Raw genomic sequence first — 26,810 nt, 5'->3', positions numbered from 1 at the left:
AATTTAAGTACTTCATAAGGAGAAGGAAAAGATGGTAATGTGAGAAACCTTCTTTAATCACAAACCAGGTCATGTTTTGTAAAACAACGTCAGTCTACATACATAATATTTGCTGGTGCCTTCAAATCTGGCATTAGAGAAATTAATTCCTCCTAAGCCATGAGTAAAGAAAACATTGATATATTTTTTAAAAGGCTATTTTTGAACAATATTACTTGCATAATTGAAATCTTCCATACTAGCTGATCTTGGCTTTGAATAAAATAAGTCCTTTACACTCCTGACGATCAGGGAACGGCAGTGAATATAAGATTTGCAGTGAGTGAATCTGAACAGTTCATAGGATAAATGAGTCATGTAACGGAAACATCTTGGGTTCTCTTCTCACAGATTCACAGAGGTGTAGTTCCTTGTTCTTGTAGTCAGAGAACAGCATGAAAGTTCTCCCTCCTGCCTCACTCGTTCACAGGGAATAGTATGAAAGTCCCCACCTCCCCCTACTGCCGCAATACACATACATTCTCTCTCACTCTTTTGGTGCCAAAAGCACCGGAGAATCAGGGGATAGATTTTTGCCTATGGGGTCCAGGGAGGAGGTATTTTTTCACCACAAGGGGGAGCTAGGTAGTAGGGAGATAGAAAGTGAACGTGTTAGTCGCTCAGTCCTGTCTGACTCTGTGACCACGTGAACTGTAGCCCACCAGGCTCCTCTGTCCATGAAATTCTTCAGGAAGAATACTGGAGTGGGTTACCATTCCCTTCTCCAGGGGATCTTCCCAACTCAGGGACTGAACCTGAGTCTCCTGCACTGAAGGCAGATTCTTTACTGTCTGAGCCACCAGGGAGATATAAAAGGCTCCCTAAAATAAGGCTCCTGCGACTGCAGCAGCCCCATCATTCCAAGTATAAAGTCCTTATGTAGCTCAACGAGATGCTCATTGAGAGAATTTCAGATCTGGCCTGAAACTTCAGTGATGTCACTGTCCTCTGGTACAGTGACATCACTTTGCAGAAGAGGAAACTAGGGGTTAAATGAAGTGTCCTACGTTAATTATTACCCAAGCCAACTGTCTTTCAGTTTCTGTTGTTGGTCTGGTTTTTGTTTGAACAACACAGTTTTTGGTTTTCAATATTGTCATTTGGAGCATTTCTGCATGTTGGAAAATATCATAGTTGTTCTTGAAGCCTGAGGGTTCAAAAAATGCAATGCAACGTTTCCAGGCCATATACCGTTGCTTGCTAACAATGAGCACTGTGAGCACGGTAGTTCATCTCCCAGTTCTGGGCCTTTTCCAATTATCATTCAGGATTAAATAATTAGGAGGGATAAATTACCACATAATCATAATCTATAAAAATACTGGCCTAGCGCACACTAAAAAACTCTCAATAAGTAAATATTGGGCATTTGCTTATGAAAGTGAAGATGTACTCTTCAGAAATCATGTCCATATTTTCAAGGCTACTCTTTATAAATCACACATACAGAGTTCAACAGATAACAAAGGTTATAGTTCAGGTTAGGATACAATTTGATAGAAAAATGACTTTAGAGGTGGTATTTCTACAAAGGGATACATCTAAGGTTGAGTTGTTTATGTTTCAGCTTCGAAGGCAATACTTAAAAAGATCCTACACACTTTCTGCCATGGCAGCATCACTGAAATGTGCATTTGGCTCCTAAGGTAACCCCTTTAGAAAGGGACAAAACTCACTAGCATGTATTAATTCTGGAATCTTCCCTTATAGACCAACTGCACTAGTTTGTAGTCATGCCTCAGAGGCATCTATACATGGTACCTCTTGAGGAGGAAGCTGTTCCTGCGACCAGTTTTGTTCCTCTTTCATGTCTGGTGATTCGGGAAGTTCAGTGGCCCAGTGTTTGATACAGTGGGGTTCTTGGGATTTCCGTCTGGCCACACACATTCCTCAGAACACAGGTTTATTCTCAGAATGACTTATAGCAAGAGATTCTGGTTTCCAGTCTGGTTGAAAAAAGTGAATATTGAATGTCCGTGCCCAGTTCTTAAAGACTCGTTTCTCTGTGATAAAGCGGTGATGACTACCCTTCCGTCCTCGCTCATGGGACAGGTACATCGTACATTCATCAGGTCCAAAAGGTTCATAATAGTGATAAGGTACTGAAAGGTGGTTGGGATCCCTGTAGGAAGAAAATGAAATAACTGATTAAAACCAAAAAAAAAAAAAACAAACAAACAAACAAAAAAAACCTTTCACTGATTGAGGTAAGATGTTATCTTTAATAAGCTGATAAGCACAAACTACACTTTCAAGTTAAATGAATTTCAACAAATGGCTTTTCTGTTGTTTAAGCAATATACACATAGAGAGGTTCTGAGGTTGTGAAATAAAGTCAGTGACCATCATGATCAGTGAGATTAAATATGTGCAGTAGGACATTCAGGCTTTTAGGATTTAGAAACTACATAGTCTGAAGACCCAACTGTAGTTCTGATTTCCACTCTTGTCCCATACAGTCTGTTTAGCACAAACAGTTATGATAATATTTATAAAACAAAAACAGATCATTCTGCTTCCCCACCCCGACCCCTCTCCAAACCCTCCAGAGGCTTCCAGCTATACTAAGAGCATGGCCTACAGGGTGTAAGCTACCTTCACTCCAGAGCCTCTCCTAACCTACTCAGCCTTGTCTGCTATGCTCCGACCTTACTGGCCTCTCTGGTGGTCAACTCTGCCAAGCTGGTCCCTCCCCTGAGGTCATGGTTGTTGAGGGCAGTCGCCTGGCTGGTACACCCCCTCAGTTAACTCCTCACTGCTGGGGATTGACACAGATGTATCATCCTCAGAGAACCCTTAACCAATGCCTGCCCCTTTCTCTCCATCTCACTTGTATTTATTTTCTTTCTTTTTGTTTTTTAAAATATTTATTATTGGCTGTGCTGGGTCTTAGCAGGATCTTTAGTTGCACACTAACTCTTAGTTGCAGTATGTGGGATCTAGTTCCCTGACCAGGGATCGATCCCAGGCCTCGTGTACTGGGAGCATGGAGTCTTTCCTGAACCACCAGGGAACTCCCTGAATTTATTTTCCTTATGGCATTAATCGGTTTCTGAAACGCTATTGCTGTTTACTTGCTTCTTGTCTATTTATGAGAATAGGCCTTTGTCTTATTCCTAGCAAGTGCTCCATATCCCTGTCTCTATATTCTGCCTCAGAAGAAAAATACTTGCTCTTTCTTAAAGGTAACCACCCCTCATGTGAACAGGATTAACATGACGGGTGGTTGGCGCCCTGATGTTGGATTACTAAAATATCTCACCCTCTAAGAGCTCTGGTCTCAGACCAGTTTCCATTCTAGGCCAGTCCATTCCATCTCTTCTGTGTTGAAGTCTGCATGACAAGAGCAGTCAAGATATCCCAGCAGATTACCCTTCCTACTTTGACCTACACTCACCAACCAGCCTTGCTGCAGAAACTAAGTTTTTCTTGTCTCTCTTATGGCTTCTCTTAAAAGGCATCTCAGCTTCCTGCAAACCACCTTATAGCACCTGATGCCCTAGGGCCCCCCTCCCAGCACTAGGCTCTACTCTAAGTACAGTAACTTGGTTTCCCAGAGATGCTCATCCTGCTAGATACCTATTCGCTTTCTTCAGAGATCAATACACAAGTGGCTTTTAGAGTAGCAACTTCACTGAGGTCAGAGATCGAAGTCTTTTATCAAGAGGGGTGTCGAGTTTGTGGCTCTGAGAGCAATAAACCTTTGAGCTTCCTCTCCTCTGAGGTTAAAGTTCTTCCAGGAAGAGAGATTTATTTTTGTCATGCACCATTTAAACATTCTTCATCCTGGGTTGGATGCTATGCTGAGTTAATACTTTGCATCTCTATTATGCTTGTCTCGGAAGTAATTCTGTGTTTTATAGTAAGACATCAGATCCCACCCTATCTAGTTATTATAGCGTTCACTTATTTATTTCCCTGGTGGCTCAGACAGTAAAGAAGCTGCCTGCAATGCAGGAGACCTAGGTTTGATCCCTGGGTCAGGAAGATCCCCTGGAGAAGGGAATGGCTACCCACTCCAGTATTCTTGCCTGGAAATTTTCATGAACAGAACTTTGGCAGGCTACAGTCCGTAAGTTGCAAAGAGCTGGGCCTGACTCAGTGACTAACACTTTCACTTATTTATTGCCTTAGAAATTAGAATCCCCTTCAAATTGTACTAGAAGTTGTTTTCAACACAGAAAGTGTGTGGTAGGAAAAATTCAAGTTGGAACTGAGCAGTATGAAGAAAATAAAAAAGAAATAAAAAGTTTCGAGACATATCTTTCCTAGATTCATATGGCATAATTTGGGGAACCATGCTAAATTCATGTCACCATAGTAGACTTGGTGTTAAGTTTTTACCCCAGCATGCATCAGGTTTTAAATCTGATTCAGCTAAGTTTTGAGCATATTATTGGCATCAATATGACTAAAGAAACAATCAGGTTTCTAAAAATATCACGAGATTGATTTGGCACCTAGGAATAGAGGGAAATTGGAAACCAGCTAAAGGACGCTGTAGGTTCAATTTCCTTATTCAGGAAGACCATCTCCTTGAATGAAAACACATCTGGCTCCCTGCTGATCTCCTCAAGGGAGAATTAAATTTACATCTTTGGTTATTATGGTTTCAAAGGTGTCCAAATAAGTGGGGGTTGTCTCCACACTTTAAAACTTTGTCCAAATGGCAGAAAAGCGCTTGATGGGATTTATTATAGTAGGCAGAGCCGAAGCAACTGCAGGAACAATCTCCCTGTAGATTGTCAGCATGCTGTTAGCTGTCATCCACTGTGCCATTCAGAAAGCCCTTCCTTTAGAAAATTTCAGGTTATAATTCCTCGAGTTTTTTCTCAAACCTGACTTTCTATAAGCTGCTATAGGTTTTTTCCCTCCACCTGATCCAAGTGAATACAACAATAAGAATCAGCAGAATTTCCACATCAGGAGGCTACTATTGTAGAAGGGAGGATTCTGGCATCCAAGTTGCTGGTGGGGGCCAGGGGACGCTCAGGGAGTGAAGGTGTGCGGGTGGGAGGGCTACGGTAATTACAGAGCCAGTTTGTTCCCTAAGTGGCTGCAGCCTGTCATCAGCCCCCCAGGGGCCAGTGTGGGAACAAAATCCTGCAGAATAATGTGAAGAAGGAGTTTTCTTTTTCTTTATAGAGAAACCAGGTGGGGAGGATAAAGGAACTAATGTTTAGTGCATTGGAGGAGCTTTAAAGAAATACCACTGCCTGTGCTCCACCTCCACAGAGTCTTGTTTAATTGATTTGGAGAGGGTCCCAGGCATAGGTATTTTAAAAAGTGACTTGGTTTTGTGTATCAAAATAAATAATGGCAATATTGAATTGTAAGTCCCATAAAGTAAAATAGAATAAATATCTATGAGTCCATGATGATTTCAATAAATTACTGATTAAATAAATAAACGAGGGAGAAAAAAAGCATTTCCTTGCAGTATAATTCCAATTCATACTCTAGAAAAAAATGAGGGAGTAGAAAATCGCCATTAGAATAATGCAGTAATTACTGCAGGCAAGATGCATGAATGAATGGAATATGATGGGAGGGGAGATGAGAAATAGATTATTTGCATAAAGCACCCCCCAGGTGTTTAATGACAAAAGGAAAAAATAGTAAATTGACAATGAGTAAACCCAGCAGATGACACCATACCCAAGTGACCAAGGTTAACATCACCAGTAGTAAGATATTTTGACATCATGTACCTCTTGATATGAGACGCAACTCCTTCTGTGGCGTCCTTCTCAGTAATGCATAACCTCAATCTAATAATGAGAAACTATCACACAAATCCAAAGCAATGGATATCCTACAGTAATGAGCAGAATCCTTCAAATGTGTTGCAGTCATGAAAGATATGGAAAGACTTAGGAACTGTCACAGACTGGAGGAGACTAAGGAGACATGATAAGCAAATGCAAAGGGAGCCTGGATTGGGTCCTGGAGGAGACAAAAGGCATCAGTAGAACAAAATGGTGAAATCTGAATAAATCCTGCGGTTTAGTTGAGAGGACTGCACCAGCGTTAATGTCTTACTTTTGAGAACTGCACCAGAATATTAACTTTAGGGGAGCAGGATGAAGGATATACAGAAACTCTCTTGTACTATTTTTGCAATGTTTTCTGTAAGTCTAAAACTTTTTCAAAACAAAAAAATTTAAAAAGATAATAATGTGGGACTTTCCCGGTGGTCCAGCGGTTGGGAGTCTGCCTTGCAATGCAGGGGCTATGGGTTCTATCCCTGGACGGGGGGCGGGGCGTGAACTGGGATCCGATATGTCATGGAGAAACTGCGCTGTACACTGCAGCTACTGAGCCCGCGTACAGCAACTAGAGAGCTGCACGCTGCAGTGAAATATCTCCTATGACTCAACAAGGACCTCACGTGCTGCAAGTAGGACCCAACACAACCACATCATAAATAAATAAGTATTAAAAAGAAAACGGTGCTCGTGCTCAGTGGTGTTCGTCTTTTTGTGACCCTACGGACTGTAGCCGGCCAGGCTCCTCTGTCCATAGAATTTTCCAGGTGAGAAAACTGGAATGGGTTGTCATTTCCTCCTCCAGGGCATCTTCACAACCCAGGGATCAAATCACAATCTCCTGAGTCTCCTGCATTGCCAGGCGGGTTGTTTACCGCTGAGCCCCCGGGGAAGCTCCTTTTGAAAAGGTAATAATGTTATAAAGTTATGTAGGAGATCCTAACATGCAGCCAGGTTGAAGACAGCTGATTTAGTTAAGTCCCTGCCAAATCAGAGCTCCAGTTCAGTTTGGTTGGTTAGTCGTGTTCCACTCTTTGCGACCTCATGGACTGCAGCACCCCAGGCTTCCCTGTCCTTCACCAACTCCCAGAGCTAGCTCACACTCATGTCCATCAAGTTGGTGATGCCATCCAAGCATCTCATTCTCTGTCGTCCCCTTCTCCTGCTTCCAATCTTTCCCAGCATCAGGGTCTTTTCCAATGAGTCAGTTCTTCTCATCAGGTGGCCAAAATATTGGAGTCTCAGCTTTAGCATCAGTCCTTCCAATGAATACTCAGGACTGATTTCCTTTAGGATGGACTGGTTGAACCTCCTTGCAGTCCAAGGGACTCTCAAGAGTCTTCTCCAGCACCACAGTTCAAAAGCATCAATTCTTCAGCGCTCAGCTTTCTTTATGGTCCAACTCTGACATCCATTCATGACTACTGGAAAAACCATAGCTTTGACTATATGGACCTTTGTTGGCAAAGTAATATCTCTGCTTTTTAATATGCTGTCTAGGTTTTTCATAGCTTTTCTTCCAAGGAGCAAGTGTCTTTTAATTTCACGGCTATAGTCACCATGCTTATTTTCTAAACTCAGTTCTAGCCACTGATGTCACTGGCAGCAGGAGTTGGTGATGTGCCATTTTTTTAATCTTCTAAAGCTAAGCTTTGCAATTATGAAAAGCTTATCATTAACAGGTGAGGGTGGATGCTTCCATTTCTGGGTATGACCAGATTGACCCGGATTTCTGGATTTGGCCTGGATTATCTACAAGGCTAAAGATCCTAATGAAAGAATGGTGCTTTTGTCTCTCTTTAGAGCTCTCAGACACTCTCTTTAAACATACTTGTATTCTTGGCATGGTATATAGTACCACATGGCTTGAAGCTCAATATTCAGAAAACTAAGATCATGGCATCTGGCCCAATCACTTTATGGCAAATAGATGGGGAAACAGTGGAAACAGTGGCTGACTTTATTCTTCTGGGCTCCAAAATCACTGCAGATGGTGATTGCAGCCATGAAATTAAAAGACACTTGCTCCTTGGAAGGAAAGTTATGACCAACCTAGAGTGACTTCACTTTCACTTTTCAATTTCATGCACTGGAGAAGGAAATGGAAACCCACTCCAGTGTTCTCGCCTGGAGAATCCCAGGGACGAGGGAGCCTGGTGGGCTGCTGTCTATGGGGTCGCACAGAGTTGGACACGACTGAAGTGACTTAGTAGCAGCATTAGACAGCATATTAAAAAGCAGAGAAATTACTTTGTCAACAAAGGTCTGCCTAGTCAAGGCTATGGTTTTTCCAGTAGTCATCTATGGATGTGAGAGTTGGACTATAAAGAAAGCTGAGTGCCGAAGAATTGATGCTTTTGAACTGTGGTGTTGGAGAAGACTCTTGAGAGTCCCTTGGACAGAAAGGAGATTCAATCAGTACATCCTAAAGGAGATCAGTCCTGGGTGTTCATTGGAAGGACTGATGTTGAAGCTGAAACTCCAATATTTTGGCCACCTGATGAGAAGAGCTGACTCATTTGAAAAGACCCTGATGCTGGGAAAGATTGAGGGCAGGAAGAGAAGAGGATGACAGAGGATGAGATGGTTGGATGGCACTGACTCAATTAACATGGGTTTGGGTGCACTCTGGGAGTTGGCGATGGACAGGGAGGCCTGGCATGCTGCTATTCATGGGGTCGCAAATAGTCGGATATGACTGAGTGACTGAACTGCACTGAACTGGCCGGTAGTCAGGCAAACTTTGAAGAATAGAGTTGAATCAACATCTGTCAAGTGTCCTGGTGGTTCTGAAATTGGCTTGCTCTGGACACTATAGAGCATTCAGAAGAAAGTGTTCCCCAACAGGCCTTCTCACACAGCTCCAGGCCTGTGAGGCCCCATGAGACACCTTCATTCTGTTGCCTCGATTTCTTGTCTTACAGCCTCTTTTGGAAGGAAACTGCTGCACACCTGAAGTGGTAGAAGCCAGTGGAATAATACTTGTGTTTCTGGGGCACAGGAAACACTGAGAGCCTGTAGCTGTCCACCCTTCATGGATCAAAGGGTACAAGTGAGTCATTTGAACCCTGTATCCACTACCAACCACTCAGCACCTCAGAAACATTGCACCCATGGGACAGAGGAAGATAATGAGAACACCCAGTGACCAGTAAGATTTGGTCAAATTATAGCAGAGATAAAAGAAAAAATTATGGAAAAATTAAACATCTATGAAAAATGCAACAATTGATTTTAAGTTCACTTCATAAAATGTGAACCACATGGATGCATTAGATTCCATACCCATCCTCTGTAAGCATCTACACGGTGGACTGTTGCCAGGTAGGAACTTGCCCTGTTACGCTGGCAGCTTTATTAATGTTCACTAGCTAATAACTCTAGCAAAATCAACTCTCTGATATTCACAATACCTTTGAGATGTCCTTCACATTATGGATGAGATATTAATTTAGTTCCATGACAGTGATCACTCTGAGTCATTACTCTGCTAATTAATACTCAAGAAATGATGGGTAACAGAGAGTTGTAAACTTGGTAATGTGTTAAGTACGATCAGAAATAAGATTACTAGGTAGAATTTAAATGCTTGGCCCATTATTATCACAAATAATTTACAATGGAAAATGGGATTAAAAATACTCACCATAACTTAGTTTGGAAAGCAATGATAACAGATCTTTTTCATTGCAATTTATAGTCCATCTAGAGAGAATGGATTTGCCTTCCTATATGGATATGGCATGATTTAAAGGTCCACATCCACATAGTAATATATTTTGAGGCTGTCTCTGGTGAGACATGACATTAATTTTCTCCAGCTTTCTGAACACTGATGAGCCTGCAGTTGGAGTGATAGAAGCAGAATAGACTGATGCCTCATGCCTGAACCTCTCTCTGAGGACCAGTGCTGGTCTTGGCTGAGAATGATATAGGTGGCTACCAGTGACTTCTTTGGATCCTTGAAATCTGAATTTGCCACTGGTTAATTATACTCTTCACTCACCTGGCACTTTTGATCTTGGAATAAATATAGAATTAGTCTCCTAAACACTGGCAGGGAAAGAAAGGTTTTTATTTATTCACTGAGTTAATCAATACTGAATACACACTATGTGCCAGAAAAAGTGGCAAGAACTGGAGATACAAACACGGCTTGAGATAGGACCCCTTCCCTTAAGGAGATCACGGGCTGATGAAGAAGATGAATGTGTCACCCAGTGAGGTGAGCAGAGGAGGAGGGGGCAGAGGCCCTAGGAGGGGCCTAGGTGAGGTCTGACCCAGACAGGAAGTCAATGAAAGCTTGGAGGAGGAGGATCTCTGAAGCGCTGGAATGAGATGTTAAGAGTTTTGCCTTTTGAGTCCTGGAGACCTGAATTCAAATCGCAGCTCCATCACTTTCCTGCCCCACAACTTTGGCAGCTGTTTCATGTCCTCAAGCTTCATATGTAAAATGTTTACCTCCTGGGATTATCATCAAAGTTCAATGAAATGGCACATGTATTCACAGTAAGCATAGGGCCAGCACTTGGTATGTGTAGAAAAATATCAGCTATTAATACTACAATGAAAAACTAGTAGCAGTCAGCCAGATTAAGGATGAGGGGATGGACATTCCAAGATAAGGGCAAAGGGACAGGTGTGCACGAGGTGAGCTCCTTCTTAAGTTCCTAATTGTGGCTAAAATAAGTCTGTGAATAGAGATGTGTGTGTGCTTAGTTGCTCAGTCGTGTCTGACTCTTTGTGACCCTGTGGATGTGCTGTAACCCACCAGGCTTCTCTGTCCATGGGAGTTTTCAGGCAAGAATACTGGAATGGGGTGCCATTTCCTCTTCTAGGGAATCTTCCCAACCCAGAGATCGAATCCAAGTCTCCTCCACTGCAGACAGATTCTTTACCCACTGAGCCTTCACTGAAGAAGCCAGGAGATGAGACTAAAGCGGCTGCAGAGGGTAGGTCCTGAGGGCTTGTGTGCTCAGCTAGGGAGTGTGAACACTGTTCTAAAAACTGTGGGGACCTACTGAGGGGTTTTGGTGACAGAGTCAGATTTGATGGTTATCTAGAGGAAAGAGACCAGAGTCGGAGAGAGCAGTCAGAAGGCTACAGTGGCACCAAACTAGGGAGGAAACGGTTGCACACCAGTCACGTGATTTTTAATCAGCGTTAGATACTGCCAGGTTTTGAATAACATGTCCTTCATCTGCCAACATGGTCATTTACACATTCATTGCCTCCATTTGTGATTTTAAATATGAACATAGGGTTATTATTCTCCCCAAGGAATCCATGCACCTGAAATACTAGAAGTGGCTACTAGAAGTTTTCTGGCCAATAAATGGCAATCGGTTTGTGGGGAGGGCCTGGCTGCCGGAAAGGGAAGGCATTATGGGGGTGTTCAATTGTATCTGACTCTTTATGACTCCATGGACATAGCCCACCAGGTTTCTCTGTCCTTGGGATTTACTTTCTCTGGAAGTAAGTCAGGCCCCTCTGGGTGGGAGGGGTGAGAAGGCCAGACCTGCAGGAGAACTAGAAGACAGTGACAGCTCTAGGCCTGTAGGGGATAATCTACGCACACTTCTTAGAAGTCAGGCGCTCGTGGCTTTCCTCAGCTGTCTGCTCTGTAGGATATAATTTAGGCCTCTACTCCCTGTCCTACTCCACCCGCTCCCTGTATGTCCCAGCATTCAGCAAGCGACATTGATTCCCTTTGGGTCACTGCCATGATAAGCTGCTGGAAATGACTGCAGAATTAGTCCAATCTTTAGTCTTTCTGTGCCTCAGTCTCCTTGGCAATGAGAAAGTGATGATCAGATTCTCTTTAGAAGTGTGTGAGGGCCTTCCCTGGTGGCTCATTGGTAAAGAACCCACCTGCAACGCAAGAGACATGGGTTTGATCCTTGGGTCTGAAGATCCCCTGGAGAAGGAAATGGCAACCCACTCCAGTATTCTTGCTTGGAAAATCCCACGGACAGAGGAGCCTGGCTGGCTACAGTCCATGGGGTCGTAAAGAGTCGGGCACAACTGAACATGCTCGCAATGCCTTCCCTTTCCAGGAGCCAGGTCCTTCCCACTGACTGATTAGCACTCACTGAACAGCTTCTTAAAATGTACTCATGGGTATCCACAAGTGCAGATGAGTGAATCCTTTCACTTGGCAGATTTATCCATGCTTAGCATACACCAAGGCTGTGCCATGCCTTTCTCATCTATTATCTCATGGGATTATCACATAAACCCTGGAGGTAAGTACTGCTGTCATCATTCAGACATAGAAACTAAGGCTTGAGGTAGACAGTCAAAGTAACTTGCCCAAAGTAACGAAGGCTCAGTGGGGCTCAATAACTTTCTCAAGGTCACATAGCTTCTGAGAGGCAGAAATGGCTTATGTTCACCCATTAAATACCCCTTTACTACAGCATGAGAGACAATGGGCAGGGCCATTATCCACTCGGTATGTATGAAGCATCTTCTATAGGCCAGGATGGTACCTATCTACTGTCCCGTGTACCACGGCTCCAACAGTGATCTCAACACACAAAAGTCTCTGCCCTCTATGTGTTTATATTCTGGTGGGCTCAACCAGCATAGGCCTGCTATCTCACCTTTCCTGTGATATTTTACTTTTGTAAGTCCTAGAACTCATGATACACATACTCTGTTAGCCTTAGAGTTCTTAGCTTCTTTCAAAATCAGGACAAAATGGGGAATGGTCAGGCCAGTAGCAGGATTAACTTATAAGTTGCATTTTCATTCTTTGGTGGCAGATGTTGTTTGCAAGAGACATTTAACTACAAGTGGCTCTGCTGTGTTAGATTTCCTGGCAAATGAGGCTTATTGTAACCCTTTAGAAAGCAAGAGCTGTGGCCTGTTCTTTGAACACCCTCAAAATTCCTTGTACCTTTCTGGTAAACTCCTGAGTCCTGAAGATAATATTAATAATTATTAATAGTTTGTATCTCTTATAGTATAATGTATTAATACCATGAATGATATTAATAATCTTCCCTGTGTTAGGCACTGTGTCAGACATTCGACATCCATGATCTCATTTAATCCTCACCATGACCCATTCACTTATTATTGTTTTCTCGTCCCCATCTTGCAGATGAGCCTCCACCATTTGGGACCTGGGTGCCTGGTGCTTCAACCCAGGTGTCCAGGGCATGAAGAGGAAAGGAGCTTGGGATTAGTCTGTGCTGCTGCTGGTCTTTCCCTTCTTTTCCTTTCTAAACAGGCATTGGGACTGAAGAGGATGCTATCTCCAGCCTAACCCTCTGCACCAGAAGACACCCAGCAGACCTCTCCACTTTCCCCAGAAGGACACTCGGGGTAGGGATCCTCCTGAAGAATTTTTGCCAAAAGCATCTTGTGAGAATACCTATGGTACCTCTGGGATGGTGACTGAGGGACAGAAATTCTGAGCGGGTGGCAATTCCACCCGGCGCATGGGCAGTATCTGGACTTCCTTACTAGTGTCATTCCAGAAATCGCTCCCATCCCATGAGCACTAGGTTGTGATGAACTAACTCTGAGTAAGAGAAATGACAAGTTAACTTGCCTTTCATGTGTTTTCCATAATAAATGGAATATTTCCTTGAACACTTTAAGTCATTAACATTTCAATTTATTTATACTCTTTCTTTCTGGCATCTTAATGGCACTATTACATAATTATATCTGCCATCTAACCATCAGCTTTGATGGCTCTTGGCATGCCCAAAGGGGCTGCTGCCACTGCCTTTGCTGGCCTGCTGGTTTGAGGAGGCAGTTTGGTTTTTGTGACACCATCCAACCTAACTGTTTGCATGGAGGCCGTTAAAGGGGGAAACAAAGCCAGTGCATGAAGTGGTGAGGAACAGCATGAGGGTCCATGCTCACTCTGGTCATGTGCTAGGTGCTGCTCCAAGCACTTATGTGCATTCGCTTACTTAGCTCACACACCACCCTATGTGCACGCGTGTGTGCTAAGTCCCTTCAGTCAGGCCTGACTCTTTGCGACCCTATGGATTATACCCCACCAGGCTCCTCCGTCCAGTATTCCTGCCCACTCCAGTATTCTTGTCTGGGATTCTTCAGGCAAGAATACTGGACTGGGCTGCCGTGCCCTCCTCCAGGAGATCTTCCCAACAAACCTATGAGGCAGCATCTATTACTATCATCACATCCACTTCTAATGGCAAGGAAGCTGAGATACAGAGAGATTGAGTGAACTGCTCGAGGTCACACTAGGTTAGTAGGTGGCGGGGCTGGGCTTTGAACCTGTGCCATCTGAGTACAGACTCCGAATCCTTCCTTACTACATTACGTCTTCCCTGGGGATTCATGAGTCCAAGATTTCACAGGCCTGTTCTATCCATGTCTTTCCTTCTCTGTGACCTGACTGTTACATATACATTAGTACTGCTGCTGTGTTGTCTTTGGGTTAAAAAGGATGGGAGGGAAGTGGCAAAGTGGTAATGGCATGATGTCTACTTCATCATGCTTAATCATCCTTGCATCTAACCTCCCAATTGTAGATTTTATCTAAAGATCCATGGCCTTCGAGAAGCTGTTAGGTTTAAAACACATGAAGGTATGCAGGCATGCCTGCTCAATTGCTAGGTCATGTCTGATCTGTGACCCTGGATTGTAACCTGCCAGGTTCCTCTGTCCACGGGATTATTCAGGCAAGACTACCAGAGTGGGTTGCTTGGTCGTCCTCCAGGGGATCTTCCTGACCCAGGGATAGAACCTGTGTCTCCTGTGTCTCGTGCATTGCATATTCTTTACCACTGAGCCACCAGCCCCTCATGAAGATATCAGTGAGTATAAATTTTAATGAACAAGTTGGGAATGCCCTCCTACCCTAGGTTTTACCATCTGAAGATCAGAACTGAGTCCATGTGCAGGGCAGCAGGCATGCCTGAGAACTAGGAAACTTTCTGAATTTATTGGCACCACTCCTCTAGATTACAGGTGGATTTTCAATCAGGCTTCCACAAATCAGGCCCCGAATGTCTCTCAGTGCATCTCTGAGTACATACCAAACTCTGTCTGGGCACATGCCAGGAGGTAACTTAAGGTAGCAACAGAGATGTATGTTTCCTTCAAAGCGATATATCAAAATAATTATGCCTGCGCTTTTGGTCTTAGAAGCACAAACTGAGGCTGCTGATGTGGAAAGGGAAAGAGACTCAGAGGAATATTTTAATTTTAGAAAACAGGCCTTACTGTCAAAGAAATTGCCCTCTTTAATTCATTAAAAATTACCACATTCCTTTCAAATGAGAATAAAACTAATATTTCTTAATGCTGTTCATCGTTAATATTATACCAATTATTGCATTACTTTTGGTTGATAAATATTCAGAGGATAAATGAAGCCCACAAGATGGATTAATTCTACAGCAGCACAAACAAAAAACTTTCAATATTTTATATCACATAATTAAATGCTGTTTGTTGTTTCTAGAACCAGGACTTGGGACATGTTAATTAATTGCTTTAAGAAGACAGTAAGACATGTCTCGTGGTTGATATTTGGAATCAGATATTTATAAACACTGCATAACACTGCTGATGAATTTTGTGCGCAGAATAAATCCTACCTGCAGAAGTCTGGGGGCACCATGCCATAAACATTGATCCTGTCACAGAGTTCCAGGGCTATTGTCATTGTGAACCAGCCAGTGCTGAGCCAAGTGTTGGAGATCTTCCTGGAAGGAACAATAGTTTAGTCTGCAAGCTGGTAAAGTCATCATTATACCCCTTCCATCTTAAATCTTATCTGGAACAAGGATGATGATATACATACACACACTCTCTCTCCATTTGATAAACAGCCAGAACTTTACCAGATAGCAATATGTTACCAATACCACCATATTCCATGATACCAATGGTAAATGATGTCAATGTTCCATTATGGTGGGTTCTTAGGGGACTTCTACGTAGTCATGATCAATGTTTATGTGCAAGTTATTACCAATTTCTTTTTAAAAAATATTTATTTGTCTATTTATTTCGCTGCATTAGATCTTACTTGTGGCATGAGGGCTTGGTTGCCCCATGGTTTGTGGGATCTTCATTTCACAGCCAGGGATAGGACCCATGTCCCCTGTATTGGAAGGTGGATTTTAACCACTGGACCACCTGGGAAGTCCCACCACTCAATTTCTTGTAAGACTACAATCCTCATGTGTCAAATCTTTTTTAACTAGAATATCTGACTAGCTATAAATATTCTTTTTTCTCCAAGCGGGATGGATAATGAAGAGATTATTAAAATGAATAAATACAGTTGTTTTTATCTACCAATTGATTGATTGATCAATCAAATAGTTGTAGGGTAAAAACTTGCCTTTAACTAGACTATGACACCCAAATCTTGACTGAATGTCTTTCCTTAAAAGAAGTCCATTCATTTAGGAAGGGACTAATGGTCAGAGGAAGAAGACACAGGAATGCTTATGTTTAATTATTTGCTTTATTTTCCATCAAAAGAGTCAGAGCCCTATGAAAATTTTTATTAGAAGAACCAAAAATTGACAGAATGTAAGGATTGCGTTGGTGGGTTTCAACATTCATTCATTTACCCATTCAAACATCTGTGTTGAGCTCTAACCACATGCTGAGTCCAAGGGTAACTATGGAGACATACCATCAAGGTCTCAGTTGACCTGTGAGGATGACTTGGTCCACCATGCTATGCAGCTGTGGATATTAATTTCAATTCTTTGGGGATTGCTGTTTTTATTTTTTTTCCCCAGTGCTTATTGTAGGCCTCATTAGCCAGTTTTAAAACCTTATCCCCAAGGTCAGACTGCCTGACTTTGCCCAGCCATAGCACCATATGTGATATGAATAGTGGAGCTGTAGAAAAGCTTCTCTACTGGCACTGCATAATACCGCTCTTTAAGGAGGAAGAGTTTTTGTTAAGCAGTTTGCATTATCTCCATTTCACATAAGGAATAACAATCAAAAAAGGTGTTTTAAGAAGTCTTTTGTTTTATCACATACTTGATAGGAATGGGTAATTTAGTCACTCCTGAGCTCATGGCTTCAACTTTCTACTTCTTAATCCCTTTACTCATTTTTATTTTCCATCTATGGTATCCTGATCCAGTAATATCCCAGGAAGTACATTTAAAAGATTCTCAAGATGGAAATAACACAGATTTGTATCTTACTAGTTTCTATCATTTACCAGCTGAATGACCTGAGGCAGGTTACTACTATTCTTTGAGCCTTGATTTCTTATCCAGAAAGCCGGCATGGGAAGCTCTTTCTTCCTGAGCAACTTGTAATTTCAAAGACTAAGAGAGACAACATCATAAGAAGTACAAAGTCTGGTATGTTGATACATCAAGATCCCTTCCTCCTCTCTTGATTGCGAGGTGGGAGCAAATGAAGTAAATAATTCAGCCATTACTCTCAGTGCTTATTAACACACACAAAGAAACTGATATCCTTCTAACATGGCTACTGGCTCTTATGTAGAATCCATCATCAGTAGTTAGGGAAGTAATCAGAAAATTCTGGGACCTCCAGTCTACACAGGTGTTAACGATCCCACTTCTTTCTCACCAGGACTGTGTATTCCTAAGGCCTTTGGGACTGAGGGGGTAGCAGAGCTAAATGGGGGAGGGGAAGGGAAGGCCGTGCCATGCCTCGTCTTCACCAAGGCTGTGACCTTGAGATGGCCAATTGTTCTAGACTTAAACTAGGTCAGTGAATGAGCAGGAGAATGTGGGGCCCAGGAATGACAGCTTATTGGTATCCACAGATTCCTGATCCAGGAATCACACCTGTGTCTCTATGATTTCAAGTTGTAGGAAACACCAAGAGGGCTTTTTCCCAGTGGCAGAAACTTCCCCACAATTTTGGCTTTCTATTGTATGATGTAGTAGAAATCACAAGCCACAGTCTGAAATATAGGAGGATGGGACTCTACAGTAAAAGGTTTAATGGGTAAAAATGGGGAGAATACAAAATGGAGGACTAAAGAAACCAAGATGAAGATTTCTTTAAAGTGCCACTTAAAATTCCCCAGACCTGCAAAATAATAGCCTTTTGGAAAAGATCACATGCTACAGACATTCAGCTGCCCTGCACTGTCTGTCTAAAATGATTCAAACTCTTTTTCCAGCAAAGGAATATCTACTGTTTTTACACTTAATCAGCTGTAATGAAGGAATATGAAGAGCTGTCATGTGCTTATTAGGGAAAATGATCAGATATTCTTTTATATGATGAAGTAACACACTGAGCTGATAATTCTATAGTGCACACTAAATTACAATTAAAGGCCTTTCTGCTCCACCAGAATCTCATTTATAATCTCTATGGAAATATTCTTCCTGCAGTTATTTCATTTATGCTTCTTTTATCTAATTACTATAATATTGGTTCTGAATCATATTTTCCTAATGTACCCTTATTCAATTATAAAGTTATTTTCAAGTATAGTCACTTTCTAATATCAAAGAATACCACTTGGCCATCTATGTCATTTGTCATGCTTCTTAATTGCAGATTGTTTCTGAGCCACTTTTTTCTTTACTTTTAAGTAGGGTGAAACTTCCATAAATCAGAATCTACTGAATTATCCCATTTCTTCAAAATATTAGCCTGAAATGAATGTCTGGATCATGAGATGTGCAAAATCAGATATTCCATACTAAGTGTATCTTTAATCCATCCTACTGTGTTAGGTTTCAAGAAAAGCATAATACAGGCAATACTGTTAGACACTAAATGTTTTGTGTTTTAGTTTACAGAAATAGTTTTGCCCTGAAGGGCTGTTTCTGACCTTGTTCTTTCAGCTTGGGGTATACTACAAATTAAGAATACGGACACATAAGAATATTGAGTCAGTACAAGATCAGCTTCTTTTATTTAAGTATACTTTAAAAATATTTATTTATTTATTTATTTATGGCTCTGTGGGTCTTTGTGGCTACACAGGCTTTTCTCTAGTTGGAGAGAGCAGGGGCTACTCTCTAACTGTGGTGCTTGGGCTTCTCATCGCTATGACTTCTTTCGTTGCAGAGCATGCGCTCAGTTGTTGTGACCTGTGTGTGGGCTCAGTAGTTTCAGTTCCCAGGCTCTATAGCCTGGGCTCGGTAACTGTGGCACACAGGCTTAGTTGCTCTTCTTCCCAGATCAGGGATCAAACCTGTGTCTCCTGCGTTGGCAGGTGGATTCTTAACCACTGAGCCACCTGGAAAACCTTTCAGTTCAGTTCAGTTCAGTTCAGTTCAGTTCAGTTGCTCAGTCGTGTCCGACTCTTTGCGACCCCATGAATCGCAGCACATCAGGCCTCTCTGTCCATCACCAACTCCCGGAGTTCACTCAGACTCATGTCCATTGAGTCAGTGATGATATCCAGCCATCTCATCCTCGGTCGTCCCCTTCTCCTCCTACCCCCAATCCCTTCCGGCATCAGAGTCTTTTCCAATGAGTCAGCTCTTCACATAAGGTGGCCAAAGTACTGGAGTTTCAGCTTCAGCATCATTCCTTCCAAAGAAATCCCAGGGCTGATCTCCTTCAGAATGGACTGGTTGGATCTCCCTGCAGTCCAAGGGACTCTCGAGAGTCTTCTCCAACACCACAGTTCAAAAGCATCAGTTCTTCAGCATTCTTTCTTCATAGTCCAACCCTCACATCCATACATGACCACAGGAAAAACCATAGCCTTGGCTAGACGGACCTTAGTCGGCAAAGTAATGTCTCTGCTTTTGAATACGCTATCTAGGTTGGTGATAACTTTTCTTCCAAGGAGTAAGTGTCTTTTAATTTCATGGCTGCAGTCACCATCTACAGTGATTTTGGAGCCCCCCAAAATAAAGTCTGACACTGTTTCCACTGTTTCTCCATCTATTTCCCATGGAGTGATGGGACCGGATGCCATGATCTTCGTTTTCTGAATGTTCAGCTTTAAGCCAACTTTTTCACTCTCCTCTTTTACTTTCATCAATAGGCTTTTTAGCTCCTCTTCACTTTCTGCCATAAGGGTGGTGTCATCTGCATATCTGAGGTTACTGATATTTCTCCCGGCAATCTTGATTCCAGCTTGTGTTTCTTCCAGTCCAGCGTTTCTCATGATGTACTCTGCATAGAAGTTAAATAAGCAGGGTGACAATATACAGCCTTGACGTACTCCTTTCCTATTTGGAACCAATCTGTTGTTCCATGTCCAGTTCTAACTGTTGCTTCCTGACCGGCATACAGGTTTCTCAAGAGGCAGGTTAGGTGGTCTGGTATTCCCATCTCTTTCAGAATTTTCCACAGTTTATTGTGAGCCACACAGTCAAAGGCTTTGGCATAATCAATAAAGCAGAAATAGATGTTTTTCTGGAACTCTCTTGCTTTTTCCATGATCCAGCGGATGCTGGCAATTTGATCTCTGGTTCCTCTGCCTTTTCTAAAACCCTTACTTCTTGCATACTGCAAAAAAGGTTTTCACTGGTCAGAATTTAATGAGTTTGGTGAGTGGGTTATGTCTTTATGTGAGATTGTTTCCTAGAGGTCTGAGGAGAATCAGGATGGAATGACTAATCTCGAAGTGATCAACTTAATCCCTTAAGAAGATCCAGCATATGTGCAGGCTAAGTTGCTTCAGTCACGTTTGACTATTTGCAACTCTATGGTCTATAGCCCACCAGGCTTTTCTGTCCATGGGATTCTCCAGGCAAGAATTCTGGAGTGGGTTGCCATGATCTCCTGCAGGGAATCCTCCGACCCAATCCTTTGACGCGGGATTGAACCCGTGTGTCTTGTGTGTCTCCTGCATGTCTCCAGCATTGGCAGGAAGGTTCTTTACCTCTAGCGCCACCTGGGAAACCCCAAGAAGATCCAGAGCAATGCGTAATTATTTGATATAGCTAACACTGCAGCAGTGTTTCAGGAATACTTAAATCTAGCAAACAACCATTAAACTCAAAAGAGAAGTGTTTTCTATTGAAGAGAGTGTTTTTACTTATTTTGAATTTTCCAAACACAAAAATTGAAACTGTGAATAACTTCCTTCATTCTCCTTCTCTTATAAAATGCTCTTTTGGTTAAAGAACTCATACAAATGAGCAACAGTCTGTCTTATTTGTGGTTTTTAAAAGACAATGAATGACTGGATTTCATGACAGTATGTGATGATGACAAGATCCCCTGTGTGATCTACTGACTGGGCTAACCATGGAATTAGTCACCTGGACCTCCATGGAAGGAGGCCACAGTGCCAGCAGCTGGATCCCGCTCTTCTCATTCCATCAGAAATCATTCTTACTCTTGCCTGGCCAGCCCTCCAATGATCACAAAGATTTCCAGGATTTAAAAAGAAAGCTCTTCCCAACAAAGAATTTGGGGATAGTGAGCTCTGTTCTTTCTTTAAGACTGTTCTCCATAATGAGTTGCTTAAGCTAGCCCAAAGGATTTAGTACTTCCTATTCTTTATTTCTTGGGCTCCAAAATCACTGAGGGTGGTGAGTGCAGCGATGAAATTAGAAGACACTTGCTTCCTGGAAGGAAAGCTATGACAAACCTAGACAATGTATTAAAAATCAAAGACATCACTTTGCCAACAAAGGTCCATATAGTCAAAGCTATGGTTTTTCCAGTAGTCATATACGGATTTGAGAGTTGGACCATAAAAAAAAGGCTGAGCTCTGAAGAATTGATGCTTTTGAATTGTGGTGCTAGAGAAGACTCTTGAGAATCCCTTGGACTGCAAGGAGATCAATGTAGTCTATCCTAAAGGAAATTAACCCTGAATATTCATTGGAAGGACAGGGAGGCTTAGTGTGCTGCAGTCCATGGGGTCGCAATTCGTCAGACATGACTGAGTGACTGAACAGCAACATTCATTAGAAAGACTGATGCTACAGCTGAAGCTCCAATTCTTTGGCCACCTGATGTGAAGAGCTGACTCATTGGAAAAGACCCTCATGCTGGGCAAGATTGAAGGCAAAAGGAAAAGAGGGTGGCAGAGGATGAGATGGTTGGATAGCATCATTGACTCAATTTACATGAACTTGAGCAAACTCCGGGAGATAGTGGAGGACAGGGAAGCCTGGTGTGCTAAAGTCCATTGGGTCACAAACAGTTGAACATGACTTAATGACTGAACAACAACAAATTCTTTATTTACCAGAAATTGGCCCAAGAACGGTTTTTGTTAGGAAAGGGGTAAGTTATATCATTAAATGTGTATTAATTATAAAAGTACATGTTTTTAGAATTGAGGAAATAAGTAAAATTTAATCATTAGACCAGTCCTATGAAGCCTAGTCACTGTGTGCTTTTCACATGTGAAGTTACTAAAAGGTTAGCTATTTTGTCCTAGACTATGCAACTAGTGAGGGACAGAGTCAAAATTCCAACCCAGAGCTGTGTGTTTGGACACCGCACTGCTCACTGTGTACACCGCATTATTCCTTTCGATACCTGTAACTGTCTTTTTCTTCACTGAGATTTAGCCGATTCCTCACCCTTTGTCTCTGCCTACTCTCCAGATGCCCACCATGCCACCTCACCACCAGCCCTCCTGCCCACAGTCACCGGGACTCTTCTCCAACCCCCTGCAAGTCTTCTCACTTCTCACCTTCTCATACCCATAAGGGCACTTTTCTCTCTGCTTCTCAGGTTCTTCTCTACCTGGATAAATACTTATTGACCTTGGCCTCTGCTTAAATACATCTTTGGGAGAAAATATTTCCAGCAGATCCTCATCTTCTAGACCAGTGCTTTTCAAAAGGTTTGGACTTACAGTAAGAAATACATTTTACATCGTGATTGAGAGTATGTGCTCACATGTATTATACATGGTTTTCACTTCATAGTTTTCTAAAGCACGTAATTTAATGCTTTTTAGTATATTCACAGTTATGCCATCATCATCCCTATCTACTTCTAGAATGATTTTATCACATCAAAAAGACGTCTCTGTATATGTATATTTTTATGTGTAAAACTGAAACAAATTTTATTTCATGAAATAATACTTTTCCTTACTTACTGTGGGGAATGAATGCTGAAATTGTCTTTTATTACATCTATTCCATTCTTTCTATTATATGAAAAAAATCTTACAGTGACTCACTGCATGCATTTCGTGTCCCATCACGGATCTGTAACTAACAGTTTGGTGAGCCTTGCCCTAGACTACAGCCCGTCTCCCTGTCCCACAGGTCAGAGGACCATTTTCTTCCCCTCACAAGACCTAGCACTTTGGCCACTACTTGGTGAATATCTGCCCACCCTAGAAGACTATATTCCTGGAGGGCAGGTTCTACATCTGCCTTATTTTTGACTATATGTATTTCCCATATCAGGTGCAGTGAAATAGCAGGCACTAAGAAATATCTGTTGACTGAATACATATTTGCCTTTGAAGAGAAAAACAACCCTATGTACTTCTTTTTGGCTAGTGTTCACATGAGGAAATAAAATGCAAGAAACCTATTATCTTGCGCTCACTACCAATGTAAGCCAGCAGCACTGTCACCTCTTCTTCCAAAGTAGGGATATGGCCCTGAATTATCCACATAAATACTCTCTTCACTTTGCCTATAAATTCAACTTAAACAGTCCAATCTCCAGGAGGACCCTGCAGATGAACTCTGTCCACAGCATGAGCGGCAGGGCCATAACAAAAAGCCTTAAGCAAGAGCTTTTAGAAAGAATAAATAATTCCATTGGCAGCAACATGGGTGGACCTAGAGCTTGTCATATTAAGCAAAGTAAATCAGAGAAAGACAAATATCATATGATATCATTTACATGTGGAATCAAAAAAAAAACTGTATGAATAAACTTATTTACAAAACAGAGACAGACTCACAGATTTAGAATAAAAACTACCAAAAGGGGTAGTGAGGGAAAGAGATAAATCAGGAGTTTGGAATTAACCACTCCTCTATATAAAACATATAAACAACAAGTACTTACACTACCGCACAGGGAACTATATTCAATATCTTGTAACAACCTATAGCAGAAAGGAATCTGGGAAAGTTTATATTACACAGAAGTATAAAAATGGCAACCCACTCCAGTGTTCTTGCCTGGAGAGTCCCAGGGACGGGGGAGCCTGGCGGGCTGCCGTCTATGGGGTCGCACAGAGTCGGACACGACTGAAGCGACTTAGCAGCAGCAGCAGCAGCAACTGTAACAAGAAGGCAATGGCACCCCACTCCAGTACTCTTGCTTGGAAAATCCCATGGGTGGAGGAGCCTGGTGGGCTGTGGTCCATGGGGTCGCTAGGAGTCAGATATGACTGAGCGACTTCACTTTCACTTTTCACTTTCATGTACTGGGGAAGGAAATGGCAACCCACTCCAGTGTTCTTGCTGGAGAATCCTGGGGATGGGGGAGCCTGGTGGGCTTCCATCTATGGGGTCGCACAGGGTCGGACACGACTGAAGTGACTTAGCAGCAGCAGCAGCATACATATAATATATATATAAAATTATATATAGTTGTTCTCCATATATATATATGCACACAAACATATAATACTCCATATACATACATATATATGTTCTCTCTCTCTCTATATATATATACATATATACACAAAACTGAATTGGGCTTCCCAGGTGGCTCTGTGGTAAAAAATCTTCCTACCAAGGCAGGAGGCTTGAGAGCGTGGGTTCAATCCCTGGGTCAGGAAGATCCCCTGGAGTAGGAAATGGTTCCCCACTCCAGTATTCTCGCCTGGAAAATCCCATGGACAGTGGAACCTCAGTGCTACAGTCCCTGGGGTTGTGAAGAGTCAGACAGGAGTGAGGACACATATAACTGAATTGCTTTGCTATACACCTGAAACTACAACATTGTAAATGAAGTATACTTCAATTAAAAAAAATGATTAAAAATTTAAAGAAAAAGAAGCTTATCTGACATAAGCATTTAAAAAAACAAGCTTCGCTCTTGGTGAGCTGGCCAGCCAGGGAGGGCGTTTGCTCGCCCTAGCCCGCCCCCGTGCCGCCTCTTGCCCTCGCCTGCGTACCTGTCTTTGCCGGTCTCGCGCTTGAAGAGCTCGTCGAACTGCAGCATCTTGCGGCGCGTGATCATGAAGGCCTTCAGCCGGGGCAGCACCTGGCTCAGCAGCTGCAGGTTGTTGTAGACCTGGCCCTTGCCGTCACGACGCATGTAGCTGCTGGGGCCCCAGAAGATGAACACGGTGCCCTGGCTGACGTTGAGCAGGTCGTGGCGGTTGCGGAGGATCCGCTGAATGCTGGAATGCGCGATGACCCGCAGGCTGGTGCGGTTGCCCACGTCCCGCCCGTAGCCACGCGTGGGGGCGTCGTTCATGCGAATGACACATTCAGTCCCGTCAATCTGGGCGCCTTGCCTGCTGCGCAGCAGCTGCCCGGAGCTCGTCACCAGGGCGCAGTCCCTGCAGTGCATTTTCAGGGGCTGGAAGGAGAGGGAGGACTCCATCAGTGGGCAATGCTCTCTTGGCACCAGCAGGTCACTTCCCTGCATCTGAGGGCTGCCTCTCTTTTTTCTCCTCCCTCTTTTGCCAAAATATACCCCTGATGCTATTACCTCATCAGACTGGTGTCAGGGAGCACTGGACATCAGGAAAAGAGCCAGCAGTGACCTGTCAAACATGGGGGTCTGGGCTTCACTGATATTAACATATCAGACTGTCCTATCAATGTAACAAGCTTGCTGTGACTGCCATTTTACAGATAATGATACCCCAAGGCTCAGAGCCATTAAAAAAAAAATGCTCAGATACATAACTAGCAAGTAATGAAGTCATGCTTTCAAATTCAGGTCTTTCTGAATCCAAAGTTACCCCTAAGTTGAAGAAAAGACTATACTATAATGTGCTCTGATGCTGGTTTTGATGCTCTTGACTCACCTGATTGGAAGTTAAGCGTATATCAGTGTTCTTGGATGCTGTACAAATATATTTCTCCTAAATAAGCATCATCTAAAAATCATGGGAGAAAAGACATGCAAATTGTAACCCTTCAGATGCCATAATTTTAAAATGACAGTTAGGATTCTTTCTCCCATTTTAAAGGGAGAGAGTGAGAAACTGAGTTGGTCCACCTTCAGGAATGAGAAGAAAGCCTTAAGTTCATCGAGGGCACGCATGCCCTGTGGGAGCCCTGGGCCTGCAGTCACCACCAGGGCAACGCCAAGGACAGGGCTTGCTTCAACACCCTGAACCCCTGATGTGTTTTCTGAACAGCAGTGTTCCTCCACATTATACATTTCCCTGGTCATGTTTAACGAGAAATATCTGTTGCTGTTTGAAGATAATGTAATTAGGGCCTGAGGCCAAGGCCAACAAGTGCACAAGAAACTGACAGTCAAGAATGTTCTGAAGGACAGTTGCTCTATTATATTTTCCCCAGAGACTCTGTCCTCCTTCCCTGTTAACTTTGAACTGGACACACTGGGTCCATTCCTTGCACAGTCCCAGGAAATTGGTTCCAATTTTGTGCTGCATGTATTCAGCAGTTGTATCTTTACTCTGGGAGTTTCTTGAGCCATGGCTCTGTCTTCAGAATCGGACAAAGAGCACCCAAGGGCGGCCACCTTCCCTCACTGCAGAATGGCACAGGGCACCCACACAGGATGGTCCAGACTCAGCCCTACCACCTGTTAGCTTTGGGACCTTGCCCATTCGCTAACCTCCACAAGTCTCAGTTTTCTCATCTTTGACTGGGGATAATTGATGCACCATTCCACTTTGCTGGAACACATAGTATCAGCTTGAGTCATATGAAATTGCCAATATTTGACCTACAAAATTATTAATAGAAATTGCATGCAGTTCAACCCGGTCCTTACCATAGGACCAGGCACAGTGTCATTCATTAAGTGATGGCTGATTCAGGGATTATCAGGTGTAGTGGAGAGCAGAGTAGGTCCATACCAAGTCAGTATGTACTGATCACCTGGAGTCAATCATTGACACATGGGCTTATGAAATGGCAATTCTACCACTGCAAATTCTCATCATTCATTTAACATCAAGTTACTCTCAGGTGAGGCTTCCCT

General features: G+C 42.8%; 1 protein-coding gene across 1 annotated transcript in view; it reads right to left on the bottom strand.

Moving 5' to 3' along the window:
- ST6GALNAC5 (ST6 N-acetylgalactosaminide alpha-2,6-sialyltransferase 5) overlaps positions 1,454–26,810 on the bottom strand; it is a 219,801-nt gene continuing 194,444 nt past the window's right edge. Inside the window, exons 3-5 of the mRNA XM_018045577.1 lie at positions 24,796–25,205; positions 15,398–15,505; positions 1,454–2,161 (exon numbers count right to left, since the gene is read on the bottom strand). Coding sequence (XP_017901066.1) covers positions 1,930–2,161; positions 15,398–15,505; positions 24,796–25,205 — 750 coding nt within the window. The 3' untranslated portion in view covers positions 1,454–1,929. The remainder of the gene's footprint in view (positions 2,162–15,397; positions 15,506–24,795; positions 25,206–26,810) is intronic.

The sequence above is a fragment of the Capra hircus genome, chromosome 3 (genome assembly GCF_001704415.2).
Source record: "Capra hircus breed San Clemente chromosome 3, ASM170441v1, whole genome shotgun sequence".
In the NCBI taxonomy this organism is placed as follows: Eukaryota; Metazoa; Chordata; class Mammalia; order Artiodactyla; family Bovidae; genus Capra; species Capra hircus.
The sequence above is the reverse complement of the archived record's forward strand: the minus strand, read 5'-3'. Positions and strand labels throughout refer to the sequence as shown.